We start from the raw sequence: 20,001 nt of genomic DNA on the forward strand, positions 1-20,001 counted from the left end.
GTTCTGAATCTCATTCTGTAGACCAGGATGGCCTTGAACTCAGAGATCCTCCTGGCTCTGCCTCCCGAGTGCTGGGATTAAAGGCATGTGCCACCATCACCCGGCGAGAATCAGAAGTTTTAAGGCTACGCTGCCACCTGAGGCCATGTTGATGTCCTTGACCTGTGCTGACGACCAGGGCTATGGTGTTGTCTGTGGCCAGTGCTACGGCAGAGGGCTGTGTTGATGTCCGTGGTCTATACTGCCACAGGAAACCACGCCAACATTCATGGCATGTGCTGATGCAGGAGACCATGTGGATGTCTGTGGTCCACACTGTTGTCAGAAACCATGTAGAAGTCCATGATCCATGTTCCCACTAACTGTAAAGGGCAAGGAAGCTACTTTTGCAGTGATATCGATGACTTCAGACTCACAGCTGAAAAAGAGAGACATAGAAGGCTTCTTTAGCAACTCCTACCCCACCCCACCCCATCTCCACCCACCCAAAGAAAGTAACAGCCTGGATAGAAAGCCATCAAAGAGGACTGTTAGAAATTGTGATAAGGAGCCAGACAGTGGTGGTGCATGCCTTTAATCCCAGCACTGGAGAGAAAGAGGCAGGTGGATCTCTGAGTTTGAGGCCAGCCTGGTCTACAGAGCGAGTTCCAAGACAGCCAGGGCTGTTACATGGAGAACCCCTGTCTCGAAAAAACAAACAAAAAATTATGATAAAGATGAGGAAGTGTAGCTAGCGCTCCACAATTGATGGCTTCTGGCAGGGGTGCAGGAAGAAAAGGACTCAGTTTTCTTGAAGGGGATAGCCATGGGAGTTTGACCATGCTCCAGTGAGTATATCGGCAACACAGATTGGACTCTTGTTTTGTCTCTTCTTCTTCTTCTTCTTCTTCTTCTTCTTCTTCTTCTTCTTCTTCTTCTTCTTCTTCTTCTCCTCCTCCTCCTCCTCCTCCTCCTCCTCCTCCTCCTCCTCCTCCTCCTTCTCTCCTCCTCCTCCTTCTTGTTTTTTTGATTGGGGGAGGTCACAAGGATGTGGGGGAGGACCTGGGAGAACTGGGAAGTGAGTGTAATCAGGATGCATGATGTGAAATTCCCAAATAATCACTAAAATATTATTTTAAAAAAAGTTTTAAGGCTAAAGTGAGTTCAAGACCAGTCTAAAAAACATAAGATGATGTCTCAATTTAAAAGAGATGGGGGTTGGGGGTATAGTCAGAACTGTATGTTTTCCCTAGAGATAGTCAAGTGCAATGTATTGGTCAACAGAACAAACTACGAGTGAGATTTATCCCAGGAGCCACCATGACAACACACTTGCTCAGATTCCTTGTGGGTTTTCTTTGGGGATTCAGACCATGAAGCCTGTCCTAAGGCATATTACATTTCACATCTCAGAATTGGGAGAGACTTTCTTAGTTAATCTTTGTCTACTTTTGCAGACTCTAGGACATGTGCCAGGATAAACTGCCAGTACAGCTGCGAAGAAACAGATGAAGGGCCTCGGTGTGTGTGCCCATCCTCTGGCCTCCACCTGGGCCCAAATGGAAGAGTGTGCCTAGGTAAAAGAGAAAGCATAACTCCATTCCTCCCCATGCCCCTCTGTTCCCCCTCCACTGAACTCCATTTTCATTCATTACAAGGTTTGTGCTGAATATATGTGGTGAATTCTTCAAAGTACTGCTCTCTGTCTATTTATGAAATATCTTCAGTCACTTGTGCTCTCTGCATACTTAGGGATATAATGGAAAACAATCTTCGAGTAGTCTATTCTGCCTAATGGATATGGCATAAAGGTTCTTTTTGTTTACTGTATTGACACTGTATATTTGGTATTTGACTCCAATTACCATGAGACTGACATGCCACTACTCCTTCAATGAGTCAGACCTTATGAGCCGTTAGGATTTGGTTCAATCTATCATTTTCCTGGAAAACATGTATTTACTTTTTTATCTTCAGTATTAATTTAGTGAAAATAATATATGCCTCCTATAATGTGTTTAGTGCACTTTTTTAAACACTTTTTTCACATTCTCTTTAAAACCTGCTCTAGCGGGTGGGGCTGTAGCTCAGTTGGTTGAGTGCTTGCCTAGCATGGACAAAGCCTTGGGTTCAATCCGAAGCACCATATAAACCAGGGGTGGTAACCACAACAGTTGACAGATGATGGCAGGAAGGAAGATCAGAGGTCATCCTCAGCACATTCAAGGCTAGTCTGAATTACATAAGACTCTGTTTCAAAATAAACCTGGCTTTAAATTATACAAACTACCCAGCACATGGTATGCAGCAGCAAGCAGATTTCTGTGAGTTCAAGGCCAGCCTGGTCTACATAGTGAGTTCCAAGCCAGCCAGAAATACATAATGAGACCCTATCTCAAAAAAATAAAAATATGATTTCATTGCTATTTCTGACTAGACAAATGGGCAGATTAAATCACTATCAATTAAGCCGGGCGGTAGTGGCGCACGCCTTTAATCCCAGCACTCGGGAGGCAGAGCCAGGCGGATCTCTGTGAGTTCGAGGCCAGCCTGGTCTACAGAGTGAGTTCCAGGAAAGGCGCAAAGCTACACAGAGAAACTCTGTCTCGAAAAACCAAAAAAAATAAAAATAAAAATAAAAATAAATCACTATCAATTAAGGAGCATATAAACCATTCATTTATAGCTGTTAATTTAGTAAAATCTGGGACCTAAAGCTTTAACTTCTACACTCCCTTGGCTTAGTCTGTGAGTCTACAGAAGCTGAGCAAAGAGGTGGTTCAGGAGGTGATCCCAGGAAACACTGCTTGAGGACTTAGGAAGTGACCAATGCTTGACAAGAAGGAACTTCAGGGAAGAAGGGCTTGTTTTGACTTATAAGTTGAAAGGATGTGGAATATCACAGTGGAGCAGGCATGGCAACAGGAGCATGGAGCCAGGCAGCTGGCCACATTGCATCCACAGGCAGGAAGCAGAGAACGAACTGGAAGTGAGGTTTGGCTATCAGAATTCAAGGCCCGCCCCCAGTCACTCCCCTCCCCTAGTAAGACTCCTCCTCCTAAAAGTCCCACAATCTTTCCAAATATCACCAAGGACCAAGTGTTGAAATGAATGAGCCTTTTCACAGTCAAACCACAACTCTGAGGAAAACTGTCTCTTGGTTTTCCCTCTCAGGAAAGGTTTGGTTTGGTTTTGCTTTGTTTTAATCTCTCCATCAACCCCTGCTCTTCATTCTTCGGAGGCTGCTCCAGGGTGAAACTCCCTAGTCCTCCCACTCGGCCCAGGAGCAAGCCTTGTATGGAGCTTAGGGAAGCTATGGATACTTTGAGGGCTGAGTGGCAGGGCACCCTAGGTAGCTGAAGCACCATTTCATCTATTTTTGCATCTTCGTTACCTTTGTGAATTTGGATTATGTTTAATCACCTAATTGTATATATTCCTAATAATCATATTCCACCAAATACACATAACATTTAGGTTGGGTGAACACATAGTCTCAATAAGGGAAAGCCAATGAGACCAGAATTTTGACAAAGGTTCATCTTCTTTGATTTAAATAAGCAAATATAAATATGACGTAATACCTCTTCAATGTAATAGAAATTTTTTTAGTCAGGATGCTGCATGTTTATTTATTCTAAATGTATATAATTTGATGGATTTTGTGTATAAAGTAAGCTCAGCCATACAGGCCAGGGTAGCACTTTTTTAAAACATGCGTGTATATTAAACTATTTGTTTTTGTTTTCAGTTGTTTGTTTTTCAAGACAGGGTTTCTCTGTGTAGCCCTGGCTGTCCTGGAATTCTGTCTGTAGGCCAAGCTGGCCTCGAACTCACAGAGATCCTCTTGCCTCTGCCTCCCAAGTGTTGGGATTAAAGGTGTGTGCCACCTCTCCATTCCCCACCCCTGGCTTCTGTCTTCCTTTTGAGAGTGATAAAAGATTTAATTAGAGTCACAGAGCTTAGTATCTTTTAGTATAAAATTTACCTGATATGACTAAGTCTTTTGTTGTTGTTGTTGTTTTGTTTTCTGAGACAGGGTTTCTCTGTGTAGTTTTGGTGCCTATCATGTATCTCACTCTGTAGACCAGGCTGGCCTCAAACTCACAGAGATCCGCCTGCCTCTGCCTCCCAAGTGTTGCGATTAAAGGCGTGCACCACCACCACTCAGCTATGACTAAGTCATGATCAAACTAAATTCAAATGTTTTTGCCTACCTTCTTAATTGATTGGGTGCCATTTTAATTGAAAGGGAGAGCTAATGCTTAGGAAAATGATCAATGAACAATAACTTTGCTTAACTCAGTACTTATTTTAAGAATGCAGCAGAATAGCTCAGTTGATGAAGTACTTGCTTTCATCATGTTGTCCCCGTGTTGATTCCCAGCATACACTCATGGGATTAGGGGCAGCTGTGCAATGGAAACAATAAGCCAGCATCAATGTGCATACTTAAACCAAGATCCAACCTACTTTGTATCTGGAAGTTAGAGCAATGCCTGAGACTTATGGGATTGCTCAGCATAGCAGTCAGCCCCCTGTAAGACATCACTCACTTGGGAGAAAAGAAACATGCCTATAGTTGGTTAAAATTGCATTGTTAAACAGTTATACTCAACCTACAACTTTAGGCAGCAGTGCATTTCTACACAACTATATTTTTTGTGATTTGAGTCAATATTACAGGAGCTTAGAATGAGTTGTTTAATGCTTTTGCAAAATGCAAATCTTAAATGCTTGTACATTTTGGTTTGCTCAAAATGTGGCTGACTTAACTTTCAAGAATTGTATGCTATACAATATAATTAGTAGCCAGGTGGTAGTGCATGCCTTTAATCTCAGCACTTAGGAGACAGAGGCAGATAGTTCTCTATGAGTTTGATGCCAGCCTGGTCTACAGAGTGACTTCCATGACAGCCAGAACTGTTACATGGAGAAACCCTGTCTCAAAACAAAACAAATGTATAATTAGTAACTAGAGAAAAATATTCACTCAGAACACATGTAAAGCATAGGTACCACATGCCAGACACATAGCCCTAGAAGAGCTGGGGTCTAACAAATGAGCAGAGATATAAGGAGTGGGGATGTAATTCAGTTCATAGGGTGCTTGTGTAGCATGCATGAAGCCCTGTGTTCCATCCCCAGCAATGCATAAATAAAGCATGGTGGCACACATCTGATCCCAGTACTGGGAAGATGGAGGCAGGAGGATGAGGAGTTAAAGGTCAACCTTGGCTACATAGCCAGTCTGAAGCAACCTAGGATACACATCTTGTGGGGTGAATATAAATGATGGCATTGTAGCCAGGAAACACCTCCAAGAAAAGATAGGCATAGTGATATGAACCTGTAGAGCTGTGCATGTGCCTGGTAAAGATCTAGAATACTTCCTGAAGATGTGATGTAGGCACCAGATAATCCATTTTCTAGGCAAGGAGACTGCATGTGCTTGAGCATTGTGTGCTAGGTGGTAAGGTGAGTACCTTTGCATGTGCATGTGTTGGAGTACACGTCCTGCAATCACTGACAGCTTCTACTCTTATTCCTTAGATATAGATGAATGTGCTTCTAAGAAAGCAGTCTGCCCTTACAATCGAAGATGTGTGAACACGTTTGGAAGCTACTACTGCAAATGTCACATCGGTTTTGAATTGAAATATGTCAGTCGCCGGTATGATTGTGTAGGTAAGATACAGTGGCCTTTTTTTCCCCTTGCCTCCAAGCCCATAGGCTTTCTCTACAGGTATTTTTATGTTCATTCAATCTACTATACTGGCCAGCTGAACAACACAAAAAAAACCTTGATATTAAGTTTCCAGCATTTAGGTAACTCCAGCAAGATTAATTATAAAGCTAGGTCCATAGTGACTTAAACAAATAAATAGAACTATTATGGAGGCAAATATCTTGAGATGATGCCTGTGAGGTTTTTTTTAAAAAATTTTGTAAGTTTTCATTTAGTTTATACATTTAGTTATATCTCTAATTACACATCTAAGAATGGGAGCAATAAAGAGATATTTATATTTGCTACAAGATTAAGAAGATCTCAGTGGTTTGTTCCTAACATTTTCCATTGGAATGGTTTTAGAAAAATGTATGAAAGTGACTGGAGAGATTGCTCAGTAGTTACAAGTACTTGGTCTACAATCATAAGGACCTGAATTTGGGTCCTAGCACCCATGTAACAAGCCAACTCTCCCAGAAAACTCCTGAAGCACAGCTCTAGGGAAGAGGGACAGGAGGATCACTGGGGTCTGCTGGCTTCTGGCCTACCTGAGAAAGCAGGAGCCCTGAGAAGAGACGCTGCCTCAAAAAGAAAAACAGATAATCATAGAGGAGGACACATAATGCCCTCTTCCAGCCTCTACTGTAGACACAAGCACACACATCTGCACACATCTGCACACACACACACACACACACACACACACACACACACACATCACTTTTTTAAAAGGAAAATTATATGAAAGGGCACATGTTCTTTCCTCTTTCTTATTTTAGCCCTTTCTTAGTTCAAGTGCCAAATAAAATCACTCTCTGCTAAAACTATTATTAGTCAGCTGTTAGTCTCATCTGTATGAAGTAAAACATTTTTATCTCTTAGTGAAGGGATCCCAAGCCTCAAAGAGCTTCTGAAGTTGGATATGTTTACCCATTGCCTGTAGCAAGCTATTTTTGTTGGCCACCAGCTCCCAAATAACAACATGGAAACATTAATTATGAAAGCTTGGCCTTTAGCTTAGGCTTGTCTCAACTAGCTCTTATAACTTAAATTAACCCATTTGTATTTTTCTACGTTCTGCCATGTGGCATTACCTCTCTTCCACCATGTACCTCCTGTTTCCTCTCTATGTCTGACTGGAAATTTCACCTTTCTTCTTCCCAGAGCTCTCTCTTCCCGGAAGTCCCACCTACACCTCATGCCTTGCTATTGGCCATTCAGCTCTTATTACACCAATCACAGCAATACATCTTCACACAATGTACAAATATCCCACAACAATTGCTTATAGTGAAGAGAAATTGGGTTGACTTTCACTTTCTATTCACATAACATGGGTGACAAAGGTATGCACTTGACACAGAAAGACAACCATTGGAGAAAATGTGATTCTTTCAGTCCTGTGCTTAAGGGACCTGTCTTGTATCATCATGTTGGGACAGCACCCTATTGCTGGTTTTTGAACCATCTTGCGATGCCTCCATGGTTATTCCCTCAAATTTTCTTTGACACAAAATCAGGCACATAAAATTCATATTTGTCATGAGCTTGGACCCACCCTGTCAGGTTGACCCAGCCACCTGTGCAATCCAATGACAGCGATACAGTGTTCCCCAGTTCCCTGACACTGCAAGGACTTCACCCACACAGCAAGTTAGGAATCCACATAGCTTCACAAGGAAGCAAATCTCTGACATGCTAAAAGGTGCTTAAGATTAGCATCCGAGCTCCTTTTGTGACCGAGTTCCAGACAATGCACTGTTCTGTATGCTTACATCTACAAAAGCATAGACAGGACATGGGGTGGAGAGTGGAGCACTTGAAGCTCCCACCTGGGTGGAATCTGGCCAGTTTTCCACCTCTAAAGCCAGCAGACGAGCTCAAACCAGCCTGACCCTTTCCCCTGGCAGGTCCTGAACAAATGCCCGTGCCCATGAATTCAGATGATGTCAGAGGTTCCTGGCTGATCCTGTCTTTTCTTTATGAAAAGTTTCAAGGCCATCCAAAATTAGAATTCATTTTTCTGGTATTGTTACTTAGTTTCAGATTACATGGATAAAAAACAAACCAATCCAAAATTTAGCATTTATTTTCTGATACTGTCACTTAGTTCCAGATTACTTAGATGAAAATGTTAAGGAGAAACTCCAAACATCTTAGTAGATTTCAATAGCTTTAATAATAAGCAGGCCACGAATTCGCTCTGGGGAGGTGAGTTGCAGGCGCCCTTCCTACATTCCAGACAGGCGCCAGGGAAAGCCAGGGATCTGGGCCAAAGGGCTTCTGGTTTTGAACACCTCTCCACTCTCAGGCAGCACTTCGTTTGCTGAGGTCTGAGTGCTTGGCCTTGAAGTTATTCAAGTGAGAAGGCCACCCTTTCAGCAAGCCCTTTTATCATCAAGTTGTCCACTGGAATGTTCCCCTTTTCAGATATAAATGAGTGCGCTCTGAATACCCATATGTGCAGCCTCCATGCCAATTGCCTCAATACTCAAGGATCCTTCAAGTGCAAATGCAAGCAAGGATATAGAGGCAATGGACTTCAGTGTTCTGGTAAGTAGAATTTGGTCATGACAGTTTTGCTATCTACCCTCCCACACAAAAGCATTCTTTACAGTTCTTTTTCTAGATCTCTCTCTCTCCCTGTCTCTCTGTCTCTGTCTCTCTGTCTCTGTCTCTCTCTGTCTCTCTTTGTCTCTGTCTCTCTCTGTCTCTGTGTGTGTGTGTGTGTGTGTGTGTGTGTGTGTGTGTGTGTGTGTATCAGCCTTGTGTCTTTTCCTCGGTGGGCTGTATTCCTGGTACTCACAAAAGTTAAAGGCACAAAGCTGAAAAGATCTAGGGCTGGAATGTCACTCAGTTAGTAGAGTGCCTAACGTGTACAAAGCCTGGCCCCCAGGACTGAATAAACTAGGCGTGATAATCCCAGCCCTTAAAAGAGGTAGAGGCAGGAGGCTCAAACATTCAAGGTCATCCTCCAATACTTAGTGATTCTGGGTCTAGCCTGGGACACATGAGACCCTGTCTCAAAAACAAACAAACAAAACCTAGAAGGAAAAAACACACACACAAGGGAGAGACATCTTATTTTTCTTGTCACAACACACTTTCATCTGGACTTTTTTCAGAACAGCAACCAAGACAAACTAGGATGTGGTAGATACCATTTCTTCTTGTCATCCTAAAGCCTGCATTCGTCTGTGTGTGTGTGTGTGTGTGTGTGTGTGTGTGTGTATGTGTGTCTGTGTGTGTGCATGGTGTTTGTGGGAGCATGCATGTACAGGTCAGAGGAAACTTTCTGGAGTCAGTTCTCTCCATCCACCTTTTTGTGAACTCTGGAGATCAAACCAGGCTTGTTCATCAAGTGCCTCTAATGAGCTAAGCCATCTCACTGGTCCTGTTTGTTTGCTTGTTTGTTTTTTGTTTTGTTTTGTTTTGTTTTAAAACAAGGTCTTGCCGTGTAGTCTTGGCTGCCTGATACTCACTCTGTAGTCCAGGCTAGCCTTGAACTATTATCCTGCCTTGGCTTCCTGAGTCTTGGGATTCCAGGCATGTGCTGCCACACCTGATATAGACTTCTTTACTGCCCTGTCTCAAGTATTTCCTATGCCCTTTGGCCCTTACAAGTCTTGTAAGTATGACTGTAAATCATATGCTGACCTGCCTCACGTCCCATGGCCCCACCCAGCCAAGTCTCCTGATGACACACAGAATATCTTCTAGGTTGTGCAAGACTAAACACTCTGTACCATGACAGATATTCAACAGCACACACATAAAAGGTTCATGGTATCCAAGTGGGCTGTGGCTGTGTCTAGAAATCAGGTTCCATGAACACCTGCCAAAAGAACTGGGCAGCCTTTACTTTGAATAAAAAATAATGAGGAGAAGCATAAATTGTGCCTGGAAATTTTTTAAGAAATATGAAATCAAAGTAGCCCCTCCAAAGAAGATTGAGACCAATGGGTAGAAATTCTAGTCTCCTGCAAAGCTGACTGGATAGTTTCTAAGAGTGGAACAGGAGACTCACAGAGTAGTAATGATGTAGGCATGGATCAGTGTCCAGAGGTCATATGAGATACCCAGGTCCTTGTGTCCCAGAACAAAGTATTAAACACCAGGCTGGTATGGAAATGGCTTAGTGGGTCAAGTACTTTTCTCTCAATCATAAAGACTTGCATACAGATCCACAACATCCACGAAAATATTGGGATGGCATGGTGGCCTGCCTCTAATCCCAGTGCTTGGGAAGTGGAGACAAAAGATCCCCAGAGCAAGCTGGCTAGCCAGACAAGCTGAATTAGTGAGCTCTAGGTTCAGGTGAGAGATTCCCCCTCAATATATAAAATGGACAGCAATTGAAAACCTGATATTGATCTCTAGCCTCCATGTGTATCCATACCTGTACCCAACATACATAAAACATGTATATGCACATTCGCAGATACCTCGTGCACACACTCATAAAAAAAAATTGGACCCCAAATAGAGCTCATGATAGTTCATGTGGTGGGTGCCTGTAATAGGCCAGTTCACAGTACCTAGGAGTCCCCCAACTCTGAGAAGGCAAAATAGAGCATGCCATGCATATTCCTAAATCTTAGATGCAAGGCAGTAGACGCTTCATGCCTTGGGACCTTAGGGTATTGTCTACAAACCTTCCCAGACCCTGCAGGTACAGCTAGAGATGGGGAATGTCTCTAGGAAACACCCTCAGCCATTGGAGGGCTTGGAGTCTTTAAGTAAATTCCCTTCCTTCCCCTTCATAGTGTGAGGCAATCATGAACAGTAATGCAGCACAGTCTCCCAGATTTCTCCAGTCAGACTGAGTTCATTGCCCACAGTGATAACCTGTCCATTGTGACACCATTTTTGTCTCCTCTCACCTCCTTTGACTCACTGTCCTCCTTCCCTACTCTGCCTTCTGGAATCCTGCCCCCAAATCAATCACCTACACCCAAATTCTTCTTTGGAGATTTGCTGAAGGTAACTCATACTAAGACTGATACATCTCTGAGAAGCTTGTCTTGGAGCTGAAATGAGGCGACATATGTAGAAAGCTTCATTCAGTTGGTCACACAATAGATGCTCAGTAAAGTTTACTGTGCTTAGCATTGTTACGAGTATCATCTCAACCCACCATGGAGGGCCAGCTGCTGTACTGTGAAATTCTATAACGATAATTGCAAAAGTGCTGTGCAGAAAAATAGAAGCCCCAAGAAAATATGTGTTTCTTTGAAAGGGCAATTTGCCTCTATGTGGCTATCTCCTAACGTCCATGGCTAAAACTTGAAGAATTAGAAATAACTGCCTAGAGGGGCCATGGATGGAGCTCAGTTAGCAGAGTGCTTGCCTAGCATGCGTAAGGCTCTGCGTTCCATCCCCAGCACCACATAAATGGAGTATGGTAGCACACACCTGTGATCCCAGCACTGGAGAAATAGAGGCATAATTAAAAGGTTGGGTTATCCTTGGCTACATGGTGCGTTTGAGACCACCCTGGACTATATGATGTCCTATCTGAGAGAGAGAGAGAGAGAGAGAGAGAGAGAGAGAACTTAATGGGGGAGTGTGGAGTTGTTTCCAGCCCCTATTTTCTATACTGTAGCCCAGTGCATTAAAATTGTAAATCTCACATCAACACAAGTATTTCTTGTGACAAAGAAACTTCTATTTTTTAGCATCTAGGTGCACAGCTTTTGGAATATAATTACCTTAGCTAGACTCCTGGGTCCTTGGCTTTGAACCTGTGGACTGAGAACAAGTATTTACCTTCCAGTATCTCAGTTTCCATGTGTGCAAAAATAGGTATTGCAACATCTATCTCTTAATATTATTTAATATTAAATGAAATAATCCTTACAGAATAAACAAATATCCACATACAGTGCTAACCACCAGCCCAGAATATAATACTCAAAAATATGTTTGATTATTTCTCATGTGTTTTTTTCAGTGTTTTTGTTTGTTTGTTTGCTTGCTTCATTTTGTATTTTTTGAGACAGTATCTCTCATGTCCCCAGTTGGCCTTGAGTTTCCTGTGTAGCTGAGGATCATATTGCACTTCTGAACCTCTGCTTCTATTTACTGGTTGTTTGGATTACAGGCATGTGCCACCACATCCAATTCATTTAGTGCTGGGGATTGAACCCAAGGCTTTGTGCATCCTAGGCAAGCATGCTCCCAAATGAGCTACATTCCCAGACCTGGTTTTAAAGATTGGTATTTTTCATTTTTAAATTTCTATTTATTGCTCGTATGTGTGTGATATGTGGTGTGGGATGCACATGCCCAGGTTCAAGTGCGGCAGTCAGAGAACAACTTTGTGGAGTCAGGTCTCTTCATTTACATGTTTGTGGGTTCTGGGGATCAAAGTCAGGTCACCAAGCTTATAAGGCAAGAGCCTTTACCCATGGAGCCACCTTGCTGGCCCTAATATGTTTCTTTGTTTTTAATAATTTGTGGGCTGAAAAGATAAGTCAGTGGGTAAAATGCTTGGCATACAAGCATAAGGACCTGAGTTCAGATCTCCAGAATTCTTGTTAAAGCTGGAAATGGCAGCACCCATCTATACTACGGTGAGCTAGGAAACTGGGGACAGGAGACTCTCCAGAAATCTTCGGGACAGCTAGCCTTGCATATACAGTGGCAAACAACAAGAGGCCCTGTCTCAAACAAGGTGGAAGGTGAGGACCAACACCTGAGATTCCACTATGACCTCCACACATGTCATGGTATGCTTAGGCCAATACTCACATATGTGAACACACACACATGTCACGGGGGTGGGGGTTAAAACTAAAAATTTTAAAACCAGGAATCACTTATTTATTTAATATTAGTTTGATTTCCTCACAGAACAAGGACATGTGTCTTTGAATCACAGAACTCAGAGAATTTGGCTCAGTCTAGAGAAAAGTAATTGTTAATCTTAAAGCATGAATAAGCCCATCACAGAAATGGTAGAAAATAGAAGATATTCTTGTGCTTTGTTCTCAAGTCCTAACTCTGCTGCTAGCTAGCCAAGTGCCCATGGGCAAGTCACTAATTGACCCATCTACAAAACAAGAGTACCAACATAATCAGCCCTTTTCCACCTCTTGAGTTCTTTTACAGCAGCATTTCCCCATTACCCAAATCTAGCTCTGGTCTTCCCTTGGCTCCTTGGTCCTTACAATCTCCACTGAAGTATGCAGGTAAGACACACAGAGGGTACTGTAGAAGACAGCTAGAGTTTATCTCAGAATAACATGAGGCACTATCAGGGGTAAGAATGGGCAATGACCAAAAGGGCGGTCAAGAAGGAAAATGCTCTCACAGGGTCAGAGTAGACAATGTGCAAAAGGACCAATGGAGTTGGCCAGCATGTGAAGGTAATGTACGTGCTTTTTGGTTATGAGCCTAGCTCTTAACGGCTGAGCCATCTTTGTGGGTTTTTTTTTTAAGTCTCTGGGACAGTGTGGAAATGCCATAATGAAAACCATTATTAGCTAGGTGATGGGAGCATGTGCCTTTAATCCCAGCACTCGGGAGGCAGAGGCAGGCAGATCTCTGTGAGTGCGAGGCCAGCCTGGTCTACAGAACTAGTTCCATGACAGGCTCCAAAGTTACACAGAGAAACCCTGTCTCAGAGAGAGAGAGAGAGAGAGAGAGAGAGAGAGAGAGAGAGAGAGAGAGAGAGAGAGAGAGAGAGAGAGAGAGAGAGAGAAGAAAAAAAGAAAACCTGTTATTTGTATGCTCACCTAAAAATGAGTAACAAAGTCTCTGGAATAGACTGCCTTTCTGAGGGATATTTTCCTCCCCAGTTGATTGGAAGGCCCCTTTTGAATTAGAGTGAATCTTTGTTCTTTATCAGAAAGGCTCCTGGCGGGTGAGAATCTTGGAATCTTTCTGGCAATTTAGAAAGTCGTGGCTCCACCCAGAACCAGTCAGACCCCATTGTGCAGCCAAAAATCATATAGCAGAGTAGATAAAAAAGAATTGATGAGGGGCTGGAGAGATGGCTCAGCTGTTAAGAGTGCTGAGTGCTCTTCCAGAGGTCCTGAGTTCAGTTCCCAGCACCCACATGGTGGGTCATAACCACCTATAATAAGATATGGTGCCTTCTTCTGGTGTGCAGGTAAATGTGCAGGTAGAACATACATACATAATAAATACATAATAATTAACTATACATAATAAATAAATCTTTTTTAAAAGAATTAAAGAAAGAAAAATATAAAAGACAAACATTAAAAAAATTAAAAAGCCATGCTTTACCATAGGAAAATGTAGCCTTCTGTTGATGGGCCTCAGCAAAGCCCTGTTATGTCTACCCTCCTTCCTTTCATATGATATTTTAATTCTGAACAAAGGGGGCAATTTTAGTACTCTCTCTCTTTTCACATGATATTTCAAATTTTAAAGACAGCAGTACTGATACTTACCCCTTCTTTTATCTATCACTGTTTTTCACTTGCAAAGTTAGTGTGTTGCCAGGGACACAGGAAGTATAGCCAGCAGTGGCCCAGAAATGATGACTATCAAGCCCGATAATTTTTAAATTTATTTTCCTTATACAATTTAATACATGTATCTAATGAATTTTGGTCATTTTAGCACCGTTCCCCCATTAGCCTCTCATCCCACTCCTGCTGAACCCCTTTATCTGAAGTCTCCCTCCTAGTTTCATGTCTTTGGTGTCATTTTGTTTTTCTTAGGGGAAGGGTAGTGACCTACTGAGTTTAATTGGAGTTGCTTGCATGAGCATAGGATGGAGGCGGTTACTGAAGCATGGGCAGTTTACCAGTATCTACACCATTGAAGAAAATCACACACACACACACACACACACACACACACACACACACACACACACACCTGCCATTAACCATCAACTGCCAACAGTTCCTCAGAGAAGATGGGGCCTCATAAGCCCCTCCTCCATCCGTAATGGAATGTTAATAGGCTCCATCTTGTGCAGGTTACCAGTAGCTACTGTGAGTTCATGAGTGCAATTGCTCATCCTCTGGTGCTCATATTTTTCCATCCCCTCTTCCATGATGTTCGCTGAGACTTGGAGGGGTTGTTATAGGGGTCTTATTATAGCTGATTTCCTGCCCTTTGACACTTTCAAAATGGTCGATTGTTCAAGAATGATCTCAACCAAATAGGAATTCTCCTGTCTTACTTTTCGGTTTAGTTATCCCTGAAAATTCTGTGAAGGAAGTACTCAGAGCACCTGGGACCATCAAAGATCGAATCAAGAAGTTACTGGCTCACAAGCACAATATGAAGAAAAAGGTGAAACTTAAAAATGGCACCCCAAGACCCACCAGTACACGGACCCCTAAGGTTAACTTGCCTTCCAGCTCTGAAGAGAGCATTTCCAGGGGCGGGAACTCGGACGGAGAACAAAAAAGGAACGAAGAGAGAAAGAGAGAGGGGCTGGAGGAAGAGAAAAGCGACAAAGTCCTAAAGAACGAGGTAGAACAAGAGCGAAGCCTTCGAGGAGATGTGTTTTGTAAGTATTTGTTAGTCTTGCATTTTAGAAAAGCAAACATGGCTCCTTATGACAAACCAACAAACAAGAGTAGACAAGTCCTGCCTGAAGAAAGATGGCTTAGCTCCCGTTCTGTAGACCGAGTCTGAAACATACCAACTTTTTATTTCAAAAACCATTCTAATACAATCACTTTATTAAATCACAAATAAAAACATCACACAGCCACTTTGAGGAGGCCACTCAAACATGTGTGCAGTCCTGAACTGTATACACCTCAGTGAGCTGCTGCACACTTATAATGGCCATTCTGAAGCCGTGGCACTTCACTTGGGGTTTCACTACCGATTACGTTTTTATGCACCTATCCTCCGCAAAAAAGAAAAAACATAACAGAGTTCAAATGTGGGGAAAATAGCTTTATTTCCTCTTTCGTGACTCATGTGTCCTTTTGCCTGTATTCTGACCTTTCTCATCATCTACTACTACCCTTTCTTGGTCTTATTTCTAAATGCTGTACTATACCCATATTCGTACCTGTTGACATATATACATTAGGGGCTAGGATCAGCATACAAAGGAGAACATGTGGTGAAGTGTTTTCAAACTAGCAAAAGGAACATAGTTTGGCTGTCAAGTCCTCAGAAGCAAGGGCCTATGTAAGGTCTAGAGGACAGTTTTCACACATGCTAAATGGGATCTACTGCTCTGGGAAACGGGAGGGTAAGCCCTGTCCTGTCTCCTTACCTGGGTGCTTCCTGTTTAGCACGGCCCCTCCATGCATAGTTGTATGGCTGCCAGACTTTCCATGCAGGACACCAAATAGCCAAATCAGAGACCTTCATCACCCGGTCTCCCAAGCACTCTCTTTTTACTTCTTTTTTAAAAGGTTTTATTTTTTTCTTTGAGACAGGGTCTCTCTATGTAGTTTTGGCTGGCCTGGAATTCACTATGTAGACTAGGATGGCCTTGAACTCAGATATCTGCCTACCTCTGTTTCTAAGTACTGGGATTAAACATGTGCGCCACCACATCCAGCATTTGAAAAGTTTTTATGATGCCCATGGTGGTGGTGCACAACTTTAATCCCAGCACTTAGAAAGCAGAGGTAAGGTGGATCTCTGTGAGTTCAAGGCCAGCCTGATCTACAGAGTAAGTTCCAGGATAGCCAGGGCTACATGCACACACATACACACACACACAAAAAAAAACACAACTCTGTCTCAAAAAAAAGATATTTTTGTGAGCCCATATTAATTATACAAATGAAATTTCATGCATGTCCTTTTTTTGTAACCTGTTGTACATTCGAATTCCTTCTCAGGGGGGATAGAAACAAGCCCTCTCTATCCCTCTTTATAAGGCCCCAACAATAGCACAAAGGATGATTGTGCCCGAGTCTAACTTAGGTATTCAATGAGTCTATTGGGCATACTTACTAAGCATGAGTGATGGGCTGCTTAGAGGAATGTGAGTGACTCCAAAGCAGCCACACCACCATTCAGTCTCACCTTTGAGTGGATGACAACTCCCCCCCCCCCATAGTGCATAGATAGAGTCCCCCTTCAGTTACCCATCCACAACCTATATACTCTAGCACTTTCCAAGACCACAGGACATGCAGTTAGGGCAGAATTATATACAAATGCCTGGAAGGTGTAGGAGGGAGCAGCCAGAAACTCAGGTGGTGGTCCAATGACCCACCCCACTTCCTCCTTCTCTAGGGGAACATTAACAGTCACCACAGGTTTAATTAAGGAATTATTTACAGTAACAGGAGCAACTTGCTTACCTTGGGAGTCCTTCTCACCTCACTTTTTTATTTATTGAAGGTACTTTTGAAAGGCTCACTCTATGAGAAGAGAATATCACAGCTGTATGTTTAGAATTGTAAAGGCCAAAATAGCCAGGCCTGGTTATGTACACCTTTGATCCCAGCATGTAGGAGGCAGAGGTAGGCATAGCTCTCTGCATTTAAGACAACTATGGTCTGCCTAGCAAGTTCCAGGTCAGAAAAGGCTACATAGTGAGACTTTGTGTCAAAAAAAAGTTTAAGCCAAAATACAAAATTACAGAAGCAGCAAAACACTACAACAGAGCTTAAGTTTTAAGCATGAACCAGGTGGCCCATACATCACTGTTCACTATATTCCTGTTTGCAGAAGTTGGTCTACAGAGCCCACCATAGATCTCAGCCCCCCTGCCCAAGACAGTTGGTGTGTCAGTCCTGAATCCCCACACTGAGACCCTGCTTCCTCCTTTCTGGGTGCTTTGTTTTAGCTTGTATTCTTGGCTATAAGACTGGTGAGCATATATACACCAATACCAGGTGAAATTAACCAAGGACTAAGTAGACACAGGCTCATCTAGGTCAGAAACAGTATACCAGTCACATAATCTCCCTTACTAACGAAAATTTCAAGAAAAAGTGGGTTTCCAAAACCTGGAGAGAAGGGGTGTGTCCAGAGTATGGATGCTGAGCTCACTGGAGGGAACTTCTAGCAAACACTATTCCAGGTGAGGAAACTGAGTGGGAAAGGGTAGGGAGATGGTGATATAACATGTTTTACCATTAGTCTCCATGACAAAACCTTCTAGGTTCCAACACTAAAGTCATTCCTTTGGTGCATGTGGGGGTTTGGGTTATTTCTTAACTGATCAAGGTTTTTTATCAGCTCCTAAGGTAAATGAAGCAGAGGATTTGGATCTGGTCTACGTCCCAAGAAAAGAGCTAAATTCCAAACTGGAACACAAAGGTAATGATTTTAAAAAATTAAGAAAAAAAAAACAGTTCTCATCTCAAAGAGAATAAACGATGAGGGGCCGTGGCCTGGGAATACAGATTTCAGATACGTCAAACATCATTTTCCAACGTAGTAGCAGTTTCCTAGACTTTTATGGTAAAGAACAAAGAAAGTCACAAATCAAATCATTTTTCAAGTGCATTGATGAGAACACCAGGTTGATATGTTCCAGCCAAGTGGGGAAACTTCTGCTGTAGGCGCCAGATGCTCTCTGATGACATTTTTAGCTTTGGGGTTGGTGGAAGCTGGGAGTCTGCTAAGTTAATACATCTCAGAAGGATTCACCCGACAGTCACAAGGATGTCAGGTCAGACATGGAGGTAGGCAATGAATGACTATTAAAGGGGCTAAAAATAGCTCAAAATAATTTGACTGGATCTGCTGCATTCCAACCTCTCTGCAGTCACTGAAGTAGCTAGCCTTTGTAGAATGTTCTGTGTAGGTCTGGCTCCTTTCCGGGAACTTTTGTTCACAGTAACTAACTAATACTTTCTTTCTAATTATTTTATAATTTAAAACAGCAGCAGACTCATGGAAAGGAGTTGACATGAGATCACCCTTCAGGACGACCTTGGTTAGATGAGGCCCTGGAGTGGAAGAGAGACCTTTCAGCTCAGGAGAGAAATAGCATCATGGCTGTAGGGAGCCATAACAGGACCTTGAAGGAAGAAAGAAAGCCTCCCCCTTAAAGCTGGAGAACAAAGGGGATTTCTGACTCTTATAGGTTTAGGGGGTTAGGAAGTCAAGCTTCACACCATGTGACCTAGCTCGGGCTGGCCAACATGCTAGCATGGAGACAGGCACTAGACAGTACTATAAACTTACCTTGTAGCTACGAGGGGGAGGGACTTCAGGAACATAGCATAGCATACTTTATCAGCCCCTGGGAGAGAAATAAAAGCAGCTAGGGAGTCTGTGCTTGCTCACTCTCTCCTGAATCATCTTTCATTTCCTGAAACTACTACTTCAGTCATTAGCAACTGAGAGAAAATTCACTACACTATGGGGTGCAGAACTAATGTGTGTTGTCTTTCCTGGGAAGACATGAGTAAACAAATATTTATTTGCTCTAGATGTGGCACTAGTAACCGACCAAAGTAACCATTCTACCCAAGTCTAAGTTGGTGAAATATGAGCTTATCAGGCTTATTTTAAAGAAGCATGAGTGAATAAGGTCCCACTTCATCATAGGTGACGATGATGTCACAAAAGCTGCATTATGGAGTCCTGCCTTTTTTCAGGTCCTGTCTGCCCTAATGCCTCCCAAGACCATGTGCAGCTGGGGGAGGGGGTCAAGAGGGAGTGGATGGCTGGAATCCTAGGTGAAAGTCCTGTGAGCCTCTCCTACTACTAGAGACTGTTAATGACTCTGTTACCACTACTATAGACCTGCCCATCACTGTATTGTTCTGTCTATTTTATTATGTTGCCATGACTACAAGGCCAAGTACTCTGTAGGTTAGCTTGGCATCTTCTCCTCCATGATAAAAGATGGTTATATCACGCCAGGAGGAAATCCCTTTACCCCTAACCACCAGTGTTTAAATAGTAGGTCATTTTAAAATGTTTTATTATCATATATTAATTATACATAATAAATTTCATTATGATATTTTATACATGCTTATAATGTGTTTTGCTCATATTCATCCCGATTACCTCTCTTGTGCCCCTCCCACTCTCACTGATTCTATTCCTCTTTCCAACTAGTTCCCATTCTACCTGTTAGATCCAGACCATGGGTCTGCCCCTTTAAGAAGCTGATCACATTAAGATGCCAGTCAGACACTGTAAGAAGCCAGATCTCACATCCATACACCCCTGCGGTTCTCCCTCTGGGTCAGAGTTAGGATGCCATGCTGTGTTGTGACCTAACGGCCAATGAAGCATAGTCTTATCCAGAACCTGACTCTTTCATGATCTTTACCCCATAGGCTATGTTGAATTAAACGTCATGTATGAAACTTCCCAACAGTTAAAAAAGTATATAAAAGCCAAACTAGCCCCCT

The 20,001-nt window shown here is 42.7% G+C and overlaps 1 protein-coding gene across 2 annotated transcripts in view; it reads left to right on the forward strand.

The window, feature by feature from the left end:
* Window positions 1-20,001, forward strand: part of Egfl6 (EGF like domain multiple 6) — a 66,980-nt gene that overhangs the window by 37,885 nt on the left and 9,094 nt on the right. For both annotated transcript variants that reach the window (XM_059250715.1, XM_059250714.1), the window contains exons 5-9: window positions 1,437-1,556; window positions 5,533-5,667; window positions 8,141-8,263; window positions 14,889-15,209; window positions 17,864-17,944. In XM_059250715.1, the coding sequence (XP_059106698.1) occupies window positions 1,437-1,556; window positions 5,533-5,667; window positions 8,141-8,263; window positions 14,889-15,209; window positions 17,864-17,944 (780 nt within the window). The remainder of the gene's footprint in view (window positions 1-1,436; window positions 1,557-5,532; window positions 5,668-8,140; window positions 8,264-14,888; window positions 15,210-17,863; window positions 17,945-20,001) is intronic.

The sequence above is a fragment of the Peromyscus eremicus genome, chromosome X (genome assembly GCF_949786415.1).
Source record: "Peromyscus eremicus chromosome X, PerEre_H2_v1, whole genome shotgun sequence".
In the NCBI taxonomy this organism is placed as follows: Eukaryota; Metazoa; Chordata; class Mammalia; order Rodentia; family Cricetidae; genus Peromyscus; species Peromyscus eremicus.